Source organism: Oncorhynchus keta, chromosome 26 (genome assembly GCF_023373465.1).
Source record: "Oncorhynchus keta strain PuntledgeMale-10-30-2019 chromosome 26, Oket_V2, whole genome shotgun sequence".
In the NCBI taxonomy this organism is placed as follows: domain Eukaryota; kingdom Metazoa; phylum Chordata; class Actinopteri; order Salmoniformes; family Salmonidae; genus Oncorhynchus; species Oncorhynchus keta.
In genome coordinates, this window is record NC_068446.1 from 9,672,414 (window position 1) to 9,685,835 (window position 13,422).

At 41.2% G+C, this 13,422-nt stretch overlaps 1 protein-coding gene across 1 annotated transcript; it reads left to right on the plus strand.

Annotated features, from left to right (window-relative positions):
• The first annotated feature begins 2,413 nt into the window (after window positions 1-2,413).
• Window positions 2,414-6,742, plus strand: LOC118358900 (prothymosin alpha-A-like). Its single transcript, XM_035736898.2, has 5 exons — window positions 2,414-2,594; window positions 5,033-5,101; window positions 5,397-5,487; window positions 5,683-5,759; window positions 5,843-6,742. Exons 1-5 carry the CDS (start codon window positions 2,550-2,552, stop codon window positions 5,882-5,884), a joined length of 324 nt encoding a protein of 107 aa, XP_035592791.1. The 5' UTR covers window positions 2,414-2,549; the 3' UTR covers window positions 5,885-6,742.
• Window positions 6,743-13,422: the final 6,680 nt, after the last annotated feature.

Consider the following 13,422-nt stretch of genomic DNA (forward strand, 5'->3'; position numbering starts at 1 on the left):
GTGTGTGTGTGTGTGTGTGTGGGTGTGTACTGTATGTACTGTGTATGTGCCTGTGTGAGATAAGATCCCATCTCTGTAACAGGACAACACACATGTTCCCATCCAGGACTGGATCCTCTCTGAAAGTCACAGCATGTCGAGTCCATAGGGGCCTCCTTAGGAAGAGATGTTTTCATTTCTACAACGTAACACACAGCAACCTGACACAAATGCCCTACAAAACACATGCTTGCTTTGATCATTGAATACATACCACACATTAGTGCACATTTACAGCATATAAGATTGAAAACATGCAGTCAAACACACAAAACTTTTTCTCCATTCTCTTTTTCCTATTTTATTCACGACAGAAAATAACAACCACAATTATTGTTATGTGCAAATGCCTAATAAATATGACCCTAGGTACAGCTGTTGCAACTAACTACTGACATCAGTGCCCTATGTCAATGGGATCATACTATATGGTGCATAGCCCAACTGTCTCAATAGGCCATTTAAAATAGATTCTTTATTCAAAATCATGAATTAACATATGTCAGCATCTAGTAACTTTGTGCTATACAGTACTGCGGGTTTTAAACAAATAATTCCACACTCTCCAGGTTTTGCAAGCACCCCTAGTGGAGTACTACATTTGATTGAAAGTCGGACTATCCAATCCATGGGGGCAAAGCGTCAGGTTTATGTTTGCTCCAGTTCATCTACCAATGAGGTTAGTTCTTTTACAATCACGACGACATATGGCACTTGGAAAAGGCCATCTTGGTGAGGTAAGTATCTCCTTTTATTTCAATGGCACACTCATGCATAAAAGGAATCACTATGCAGCACTTTTACATTTGTTTTCTGACAATGTGCTAGCTTTTTTTCTTTTTTTCTATATTTTTATTGTCCTTGACTCCTTGGTGTAGTAGGCTATAGGTTCAACTCTTTATGACCTCGTTTTTTCTTTGTGCCAAATGTCTGAAGTATGTGCATAAAGTAGCATTAAAATTAATTTCCTGACTGGTTGCTATTTCTAAACAACGGATCCTCCAACAAATATGCTCTAAACATCTTTCTGAAGTAAATCTTGGTGGCGTCGACCTTCACTCACACAAACACACAATAATGTCTGAGCCGGGTAAGGGAAGCTTTTACCCGCGGAAAAGGGCGCATTTCGGTTTCCAGAGCGCGCGCGCGCGCGCGCGAGAGAGAGAGAGACATAGAGAGAAGAGAGAGGGAGGGGCGTAGATAGAGAAGGGGAGGGGTGAGGAGAGAGAGAGAGAGAGAGAGAGAGAGAGAGAGAGAGAGAGAGAGAGAGAGAGAGAGAGAGAGAGGGAGGGAGGGAGAGAAGGGAGAGGGAGGGAGGGAGGGAGGGAGGGAGGGGCATAGATAGAGAAGAGGAGGGGTGCGGGAGAGAGAGAGCGAGAGAGAAAGATTTCTTCATTACATTATTTACGCTACATTTATTCATATACAGGATATAAAGATAAGTATTTTAGCAAACTAGACCATCATTACATAACCTTTTTAAGTAATGATTGATGTGTTATTACATATAACAACTGCGGATGTGCGTGTTACAGTAGTCTAGAACTGAATCCATCTGTCCACTATTGGACATATCCTATGTGGGAGTTGCAATTGAATATTGGCATATATTACATACTGACCCGAGAATCGTTCACACCGCTACCATCCAGATGGCGAGGTGCATCAAAGCTGGGACCGAGAGACTGAAAAACAGCTTCTATCTCAAGGCCATCAGACTGCTAAACAGCAATCACTAACTCAGAGAGGCTGCTGCCTACATTGAGACCCAATCACTGGCCACTTTAATAAATGGATCACTAGTCACTTTAAACAACGCCACTCTAAATAATGCAACTTTAATCATGTTTACATATCTTACATTACTCATATAAAATGTATATACTGTATTTTATACAATCTATTGCACCTTGCCTATGTCACTCTGCCATCCCTCATCCATGTATTTATATGTACATATTCTCATTCACACCCTTTAGATTTGTGTGTATTAGGTCGTTGTTGGGAAATTGTTAGATTACTTGTTAGATATTACTGCACTGCCGGAACTAGAAGCACAAGCATTTCGCTACACTCGCATTAACATCTGTTAACCATGTGTATGTGACCAATAAAATTTGATTTGAAGGTAATCTTGTGTTGACAGAGAGTAGCCTATGCTATGGGGGTCATCGATCCCAGCGCGGTGGGGTGGACAACTACTCGTCAAAGCAATGATTCGGAGAGACTGGTTAGGGGGCGTGAGCGCCTCTCTGAAAATACTGTCCATTGTTCCCCTCGGACCAATCCGGGCTAGAAATGTTCCTAATTATGGACCAATCATAACGCACTGGCCGTCCCCCGACTCCACCCAGAACTGTATATTATAGGTTCCCCTATCGAGCCATATGCCACTGCCACTATTGGCTATCTTTTTTTCTTTTACAGTGGTCGGACTGAGTGGATTGTATCATTATTTATAAATATTTTTTATGATCTCAACATTTGTTACATTAGGCTAAGACAGAAACATGGCTGACGCAAAAGTCGAAACTAGTACGGAGATCTCTGCCAAGGTAAGTGGACGACAATTTGTGACCTGAGTGATGAATAAATGACAACTTCTACACTTTCTTTCATTTAAATCTATTCCGGACTAAAGATTTTGAATGGAGAACAACTATCGGAAGCTGGAACAAGTGTTCAGCCGAGCTTCATTAAACCTAACTGGCTTTGGATGTGTCTTCTGTTGCGGATATTGGAATAGAAACAGTTTTATTTGAGATCTCTGTTATATTAGATAAAATGTAGACAAACAATATTTCGAAAGTTGCACTCACTCACTAGTCTATTGAAACTAACACGCCAAGCGATGCCTTTTTTTGCCCGGAGTATAACAGTCTGCGCGCGGTTCTTTGTTTATGCTAACGTGTCCGTTCTCTTGAACACCGATTTTCTGCTCTTTTGAATAACTCAATCACACACGCACGTCTGGTTTACCATTTTGATTAATTACCTTTGTTTACATCTAATATCATAGGCTACATTGCAGTTACCGGACGCAATCGCGGCTGCTACAGTGACTATTGATCCGTTCTCCGATTTTGTTCCACGCACCGGTCTGTCATAACTTGCTACTTGAATATATACCATTGTTTTTGGATGTGGTTTCATGGAGTATATGATATTGATATAGAAGTTTACTAGGAATGGCTCGGGCATAAAAGCATCGCGTCTTTTAGAATACAGAATGAGGTGAAAGGGATTTAAACAGCGCGTAAATGTTTAACAACGTAACCAACATAAAACAATGATACCCGACCTAAGTACGAGATGATATAGAGAGGGAGGTTTAAGACAGTAATTATTTTTGCATAACTGCAAACGGAGTAATGATAGCTGCTCCTGTATTAAAGCTCAGTGTTAATGTTGAGTGATTTACGGCTGTATTGACATGGATAAGCCATCCGATGTGTTCATTCCACCAGGCTTGTCTGCGCGCAATGTGACAGTGCCTCGATAGGAGCTCCGGAGCCTTCCGGTTTAAGAGCATCAGTTGAGTGTATATGTGGGCTTTGGTGGCGCCAATAACGATAGGAATAACCAGTGTCAGACGTGAGTGCTTGCGAAAAGTTGAACTGTGTCCATTACCTCGTTCTCTCTCTCTCTCTCTCTCTCTCTCTCTCTCTCTCTCTCTCTCTCTCTCTCTCTCTCTCTCTCTCTCTCTCTCTCTCTCTCTCTCTCTCACTCACTCACACACACCAGCTCCTTTTACAGCGTAACCCTATTTAGAGAGAGAGAGAGGGGGCGGGGGGCGTTCACGACAAAAACCAACACTGCCTCTTGAAGGCAGAGTTTCTACCTGCTGAACCAATGGCGCGCTAATTCTTACATTTAACAATTTTAGTAATTTAGCAGACACTCTTATCCGGAACGAATAACAGTAGTGAGGTTTCGTACTTTCTTCCCGTACTGGTCCCCCGTAGGAATCGAACCCAAAACCATGGTCTACCAACTGAGCCGCTCGTATGTTAATGTCTCTCTGTTAGCCTATCGGATGAAAAGTATGCTTAGTTTCCTTCGCTGTTGGAGCGGCGGCGCCGCTGTGCCTATAGGTAGGCTGCAATACAATATTGGCATGTAAATGTATTGTTGAAGGTGGAGGGTACAGGGAGATAGATGTAGCTGCTTACCGGCGTATGGGCTCAGCATTACTCAGACTAAAGAATACATGTCCTTTATAGGAAGATGTTAAAACTAATGACGGTAAGAAAATCTTTATTTTGGGCACTAAAAAGGGCTATTGGAAAAAGTGCTTTTGTCCTTCAAGTGAAAGGCCTAAACATAGCCTGCAACACCAACACCCGATCAGAATGTTTTTTGATTGATTACAAACCTTATTGTCTTCATTTGTAGAATGGAAAGTCAATCAAACGCATATCCCTTCTATGCGCTATTGTCTCACTTCCCTGCAGTTAATTTAGTCAGCCTCCTTCTGGTAGTGTTCGTTTGCACGCTCTTATTGGCTGTGTTAAAATAACCTACCAGGGTTCAACGGGAATTGTAGTCTTTTTCCGGGCGTGTCTTCATAGCGTCCCATTAGATGGGTCCTTGACTGAACTACAGTTATCGTTGGAACTCAATTCCATCATGGTGTCAGGATGCAACACTTCTATTAGATCTCCAAACGTTGGCGGGGAGTAGAGCAGAAAAGCAACCAATAGGTTTAGGATCAAAGTGTTGCATTTGAAATGAAAAACGAAAGCATTCACAGGTTTAGGTGAGGTTAGAGGGAGAGAGGGGTTGTGTATGTGTGTGTGTGTGTGCGTGCGTGTGCGTGTGACAACCTTCTCAACCTTCCGCTCATTTAGGTAGAAGTCATCAAAACCACAATCAACTCTAGAAATAAATCTGAAGGCGTGAAAACCTTGATTGAACCTGTGATAGATATTTTATCCGACGTGTGACAAACAACACGACTTAAACATAGTCTCTCATTTTCACTTTTCCCTAGGACCTAAAAGAGAAGAAGCTTGTTGAAGAGGCAGAAAATGGAAAAGAGACCCCAGCCAATGGAAAAGCTGTAAGACTTCACCTTTAAGACTTTACCTTTTACCTTTAATAGACCCTTGTCCACATTTTACCTTTAAGATGGAACTATATCAGCTTCTTTACACCTGTTCTCAACTGTCTTCTTCATTATCCTTATAAAAAGGTATTTGTAGAAGTAAATCTGAGGCAACTCATGTTTTCTTTTGTTTTTATTACTAACAAGATATCATCTGGTTATTACTTTCACTTCAAAATAATAGTGTCATCCAACATTTATTCTTCCCTGGAGACAAACATATCGGATGCATTGTATTGTTTTTCCACAGGAGGCTGAGGAGAATGGTGATCAAGACAATGATCTAGAGGAGGATGATGATGATGTGGGAGAGGAGGAGGATGAGGAAGATGATGCTGAGGGTAAGTGATCTGGTCTTTCACAACGCTAAGATGACAGAGTATCCATTACATGTTGACATATGCACCTAGTGGCAGTGATGTGTATTTGCCTGTACTAGTCTGAGGCAGTCTGCCTGAGAAATTGTTTTGTTGGAGCGCCCTCTATGTGTCATAAACTGCAACTGCAAGAATCTAAACCTGCCTTCCTCTCTGAAGTTGATGAAGAAGATGAGGACGATGAGGTCGAGGGTCGTGCAGGCAAGAGGGTGGCAGAAGATGACGATGATGACGAGGTACTGCAACAACTTGAATCTATCTATTGCATTTACATGTAGAAACTGAAATGACTGATCACATATTGACTTGTTCGTTGCAGGATGATGTTGGAACAAAGAAGCAGAAAACCGCCGATGATTAAGAGTTGTGTGTTCAACCCCCTGGAAGCTGCTGCAACCTCTCTCCTTAAGCGCCGAACGTTTTGGAGGGAAACTGTGGTCATCATCAAGTAGAGTTCAACGTCCGTGTACACACACACAAAACTGCAATTTTTTTTAGAAAACCCAAGACTTCAAAGTTCTACCTTCTTAACAAGATACAGTACTTTAAAATGAGAATTTGTTTGTATTTTTATTTACATTTTATATTTTTGTACATATTGTTAGGAGGTCAGCCATTTTTCGACAGTGATCTCTGGTTACCAAACGGTGCTTTGAAGTTGATGCTTCTCTATGAAATAGACTTTACTTGTGGTTTGACCAGGCCATGCTATCTCAACACAAACTTGTACACATTTCAGAAAACAATTCAATTCAAAGCATTCCAGTAACTTTGTAATTGTACTTTAGTTGTACCATACAAAGTTGGTTTGTATGAGATGGCAAGGCCAAAGAAAATAGGTTTATTTTCTGTCTGTTAAATGGCTGTCTGTTATGGTCTGTGTAATGTATGTGTGCATTTCTTGTATGACAATAAACCTGAATTTTATTTTGTGAGTTCTTATTTTCTTCTGATTCGTTTATTTTTTTTTGTCTTGTTTTTTTGACCCATCATAGATGGGGTTTCATAATGTTACAGTCAGCCACTTCAACTAGGAAAATCATCATGCAGCTTTTGGCTCTATAATCTATAATCTATAAAAGGATAGTTTTCAGACATGCTGTTCATCTGTTTTATTGGCCTGTTAGAACTGTATATCAATGTAAATGACTCATGCCTTGGCTTAAAGACTTTAAGATCTGGTCAATTATATTGCATTTAATAAATTTACCTGAGTGAATCCTTTTCCTTCCGATACACATTTCTTTGAACACCAAATATCACACATCAATACAAAAATACAGGAAGTGCTAATTGTCCAGTTCCACATGCATGCTCTTATGGGTTAATTTTATTACCATTATTAGCCCAATGGACTGTATCTTTTCATTTGACATTAGAAGAGTAGATGTTGAAATCAAAAGAAACCTAACAGTATTAATCTGCTCAATGTATAAACTTCCATGTAATTACATCAATCAATTACCGTACTATGACATGATAATAACCAGACAAACACAAATATAATACAACTTCATTGTCCTTTCTCACAAGTTACATAATCACACAAACATTATGTTAAAAGCAGTACTACAGCTCATTCCTTTGCCTGCCACGTGTCTAGTCACTGGTTGTGCTTTATGTGGTAACATGGTTTCAGGTGGGATATAAACAGACATAAAACCGCTTCCTGTCACATTGTGCAGTCGTCAGGTGTTTCTGAGAGCTGTGGAGAGTCAGAGTGGAAATTGCAGCTGTTGGTTCTGTGGTTTTCCTGTGGGGCTATTAAGAACTTAAGCACAGACACAAACTAACAACCTCACTCCTTGACGAAAGCCATGCCGAAACGAGTCAGAGTTTTAAAAGTTGTTCCACTGAACATGCTATATCAATAAAGGAACTTTGAAGAGCGCTATGAACAGTGCCTTGGTTCTCCTTTTTTTCTATTGCAGAGCGAGAGAAGCAGCTATGCAATGCTAATAATAAGAAGCCGTCAACCAGAGAGCAGAAAGAAACTGTTGCGGTTCCTCCTCCAATGCTGCTACTGCCTCCTCAACAAGTGGAAAAACGAGATGTTTTTCTATTTCAGGAAAACATCTCGCTAATGTTTTCTGTTTCCTTCTAGACGGCTGTGTCGACATAACTCATCTTTGATAAATAGCCTTGGAGGTTGTGGATTAATGAAGTATCTATTCAGAATATCAACATAGGCTAAGATATCAAAATTGTAATGTGTAAAGCAGAAAGGAACAGTCTTTATTATGTATTGTGGAATACATGCAATATTATTCAATGGGGGGTACTGCTACGGAAAATTGTTGTTCAAATTAGGCTACTACACATTCTGATCTAAATTATTTTAAATCAGAAACAGATTGGTGTGGATTAAACACTCATCTAATGAAGCATCATATACACACACATATATATATATATATATATATATATACACCCTTTACCTTGATGACAGCTTTGCTCACTATTGGCATTCTCTCAACCAGCTTCACCTGGAATGCTTTCCCAACAGTCTTGAAGGAGTTGCCACCAGTGTCATCAGACCAAAGGACTAATGTCCATTGCTCGTGTTACTTGGCCCAAGCAAGTCTCTTCTTCTTGTTGGTGTCCTTTAGTAGTGGTTTCTTTGCAGCAATTCGACCATGAAGGCCTGATTTACTCAGTCTCCTCTGAACAGTTGATGTTGAGATGTGTCTGTTACTTGAAGTCTGTGAAGCATTTATTTGGGCTGCAATTTCTGAGGCTGGTAACTTGAACGAACTCATCCTCTGCAGCAGAGGTAACTCTGGGTCTTCCTGTCCTGTGGCGGTCCTCATGAGAGCCAGTTTCATCATAACGCGTCATGTTTTTTTACGACTGCACTTTAAGAAACTTTCAAATTCTTGAAATCTTCCTGAATGACTGACCTTCATGTCTTAACGTAATGATGGACTGTCGTTTCTCTTTGCTTATTTGAGCTGTTCTTGCCATAATATGGATTTTTACCAAATAGGGCTATCTTCTGTATACCAACCCTCCCTTGTCACAACACAATTGACTGGCTCAAACGCATTAAGAAGGAAAGAAACTCCACAAATGAAATTTGTGTTAGTCCAGTTAGTTACACATATGTGTGCGTGTGTGTGTATGCATATGTTTGTGTGTCAGCTAGAGAGTGCTAAAAAAAGCAGTCAACTAGTCAGTGTGAGGCTGAAGGTTAGTGGCTCGCTGGTTCACAGATTAACACTGTATTTCCTCATGCATGCCAAGACACTGTACCACATGCACGCACACACACACACACACACACACACACACACACACACACACACACACACACACACACACACACACACACACACACACACACACACACACACACACACACACACACACACACACACACACACACACACACACACACACACACACACACACACTCACACACACGCACACACGCACTCACAAACACACGCAATGCAATGCTATCCTGTTCTACATATTTTGCTATGTCACAGTGATATTGTAGCTAGAGTGAGTTTTTGTACTGATGAGTGCAAACATATTTCAAACCTGATCCCTCATTTCTTTCCCAATAAAAAAGACAATGAAAAGCAAATGGCACTGCTACCCTCACCAAAATATGATATGAAACACATCAATGTAGCTACACCAACATTTAGCTAACTCAAATTGCACACTCGAATAGTTCCCTAGCTCCACAACCCCAAATTACACACATAGTAGAATGTGCTCCATTTACCGTAATTCACCCAAATTACACAGACCATTTCAGTTACTCACAAATCAACAAGTTCTTCCCAGAGCTGTCTGTCCGGCTGGGTGGAAAAGCTGCACATGGAAGAGAGTTGAATGCAGCCACTAAGTCACCAGTATTTTTGCTGCTGTGTTTCAGTATTGTTTCGAACCGGGCATCAGGAATGCACCAGGATCCAGAGCAGTGAACAAGTCCAAAAGGTTTGTTTGGCTCCTATGTTCTGTAACCATCTCTTCCTTTCAGTCTAGCGAACCCTACTGTGCGCTCTGATTGAACATAATGTTTGTGCCGCACATCCAAATGGAATGCCTTGATTCTAGAAATCTCTCAATATCTCACCTCTCACTTTCTCTCTGTGTATGCAGAGAGAGCAGTATAATGTGTGTGTGTTCTGAACCCAGGCTTTAGTTCCCTGGCAGACAGACAGAAGAGAGAGAGAGAGAGAGAGAGAGAGAGAGAGAGAGAGAGAGAGAGAGAGAGAGAGAGAGAGAGAGAGAGAGAGAGAGAGAGAGAGAGAGAGAGAGAAACACTCTCCACAGCACCTCCCAGAGAGCCACAATGCATGGTACTGTATTTCATACCCCTCTACTGCCACCTGGTGCTAAGGGTTACTACTGCTCCATTTGACATTGCAGCCACCTTGGTAGAGCTGTCTTCTGTAGACTGCCTTATGAATAATAAATCAACCAGCGCATCACCATAGCCCAAAATATATAAGATGCAATAGAAAATGGTAAGATTAGAGTATAAACAACTTTTTATTGCCTAAAGCCTTCCTCAAACCATCTTTATCCCTCACTATGTTTGCCTTTTCTTATCTTATTGACAGCCAACGAGACTACTGTCAGCCAGGTAGGGGAGAGTGGGTTATGTTGAGCCATTTTTTACTTTCAGAATCACTACATAAAGGGAAATATAGTATTCTTTCTAACAAAGATATCTACATATCATTCAAGATGTTGTGAATCCCTGGAAATAATCAGAATTCATGTAAAAAACTAGTTTTGAAAAAATAGCTTTTCCAAAAAAAAGGGGTCTATTGGCACAACCTACCCCGGATATGAGGTAAGTTAAGCATAGGGACAGGGTAAGTTGATCAGCTTTGGGGTAAGTGGGTGGTGGTGTCCTGTGACAGTGGATGATGGTGCTGGTAGGTCAAAGTTTAATTCATGGAATGGGGGTGTGGTATATTGTATATCTTAAATGTATGCCTACATTCAGACATAGATCTGTCTGTTCAATATCACTTACCCTTACATTTCTTGACCAGTTGTCTGGGACAGGGATGTTGTTTTGATGTGTCAATTCATAGGAAAGTTCACCGCATTTGAAGCTACTAAGCCCATTAAACTGGTCCGCAAGATTCTTGATATGTTTAGCAAGCTCAGACTCCGTGTCGTCAGATAAGAACTTGTGAGCCTCTGGTACTCTATCATAGCCTCTCTTTCACAGGTACATGTTTGTTTTGTTTTTTTGTTTGTTCAGTCTTTTATTTTTTTTTGTTGTTGCATATATTCAAATGGACTTCTTCCCTTCTCTCACTTCCTTGACTGCTCTCTCAAGAACCTCAGGGGGGTATAGACGCCTGCTTGTTTTATGTTTGTATACACGGGGCATGATGTCAACTTTCCCTGCTATGCGGAAGATACAGCTGTATATTTCAATGAAACATGGTAAAGCCCCACAATTGCCTACCCTGGAAGCCAAGATTAATTTAACCTTTATTTAACTTGGCAAGTCAGTTAAGAACAAATTATTTTTTACAATGACGGCCTACCCCGGCCAAACCCTAACAACGCTGGGCCAATTGTGCCACGCCCTATGGGACTCCCAATCACGGCCGTTCGTGATACAGCCTGGAATCGAACCAGGGTCTGTAGTGACACCTCAAGCACTGAGATGCAGTGCCTTAGACCACTGCGCCACTCGGGAGCCCAAAAGTGGATTGCGGAAGTGGAAGTGGATAGAGTCAAATGTACTTATAAACTTGGACAAAACATAGATAATAGTTCTACGAAACAAAGAGATCTGCTAGACCCTGATCTCTCTTTTGATGAACATATCAACAATATTAGAGGGCAGCCTTTTTCCATCTTCATAACACTGCAAAAATCAGAAACCTTTTGTCCAAAAATGCAGAAAAGTGAATCCATGCTTTTGTCACTTCTAGATTAGACTAATGCAATGCTCTACTCTCCGGCTACCCAGATAAAACACACACAAAAATTAAGTTAGTGCTAAATACAGCTGCTAGAATCTTGACTAGAGCCCCAAAATTGTATCATATTACTCCAGAGCTAGCCTCACTTCACTGGCTTCCTGTTAAGGCAAGGGCTGATTTGAAGGATTTACTGCTAACTTACAAACCATTACGTGGACTTGCTCCTACCTATCTCTCTAATTTGGTCCTGCCGTACATACTTACACGTACAGTTGTGGCCAAAAGTTTAGAGAATGACACAAATATTAATTTCCAATAAGTTTGTTGCTTCAGTGTCTTTAGATATTTTTGTCAGATGTTACTATGGAATACTGAAGTATAATTATAAGCATTTCATAACTGTCAAAGGCTTTTATTGACAATTAGATGAAGTTGATGCAAATAATCAATATTTTCCACCCTGGCATGCTGTCAATTAACTTCTGGGCCACATCCTGACTGATGGCAGCCCAGTCTTGCATTATCAATGCTTGGAGTTTGTCAGAATTTGTGGGTTTTTGTTTGTCCACCCGCCTCTTGAGGATTGACCACAAGTTCTCAATGGGATTAAGGTCTGGGGAGTTTCCTGGCCATGGACCCAAAATATCGATGTTTTGTTCCCCGAGCCATTTAGTTATCACTTTTGCCTTATGGCAACGTGCTCCATCATGCTGGAAAAGGCATTGTTCGTCACCAAACGGTTCCTGGTATGTTGGGTTAAGTTGCTCTCGGGGGATGTGTTGGTACCATTCTTTATTCAGGTCTGTGTTCTTAGGCAAAATTGTGAGTGAGCCCACTCCCTTGGCTGAGAAGCAACCTCACACATGAATGGTCTCAGGATGCTTTACTGTTGGCATGACACAGGACTGATGGTAGCACTCATCTTGTCTTCTCCGGACAGGCTTTTTTCCGGATGCCCCAAGCAATCGGAAAGGGGATTCATCAGAGAAAATGACTTTACCCCAGTCCTCAGCACTCCAATCCCTGTACCCTTTGCAGAATATCAGTCTGTCCCTGATGTTTTTCCTAGAGAGAAGTGGCTTCTTTGATGCCCTTCTTGACACCAGGCCATCCTCCAAAAGTCTTTGCCTCACTGTGCATGCAGATGCACTCACACCTGCCTGCTGCCATTCCTGAGCAAGCTCTGTACTGGTGGTGCCCCGATCCCGCAGCTGAATCGACTTTAGGAGACAATTGACCAGCACTTGCTGGACTTTCTTGGGTGCCATGAAACCTTCTTCACAACAATTGAACCACTCTCCTTGAGGTTCTTGATGATCCAATAAATGGTTGATTCAGGTGCAATCTTACTGGCAGCAATATCCCTGCCTGTGAAGCCCATTTTGTGCAAAGCAATGATGACGGAACGTGTTTCCTTGTAGGTAACCATGGTTGACAGAGGAAGAACAATGATACCAAGCACCAACCTCCTTTTGAAGCTTCTAGTCTGTTATTCGAACTCAATCAGCATGACAGAGTGATCTCCAGCCTTGTCCTCGTCAACCCTCACACCTGTGTTAACGAGAGAATCACTGACATGATGTCACCTCTTCCTTTTGTGGCAGGGCTGAAATGCAGTGGAAATGTTTTTTTGGGATTCAGTTTTTTGGGGATTCAGATGTTTTTTGCAAATTCAGTTCATTTGCATGACAAAGAGCGAATTTGCAATTAATTGCAATTCATCTGATCACTCTTCATAACATCTGGAGCATATGCAAATTGCCATCATACAAACTGAGGCAGCACACTGTGAAAATTAATATTTGTGTCATTCTCAAAACTTTTGGCCACGACTGTATACAGTGCCTTGCGAAAGTATTCGGCCCCCTTGAACTTTGCGACCTTTTGCCACATTTCAGGCTTCAAACATAAAGATATAAAACTGTATTTTTTTGTGAAGAATCAACAACAAGTGGGACACAATCATGAAGTGGAACGACATTTATTG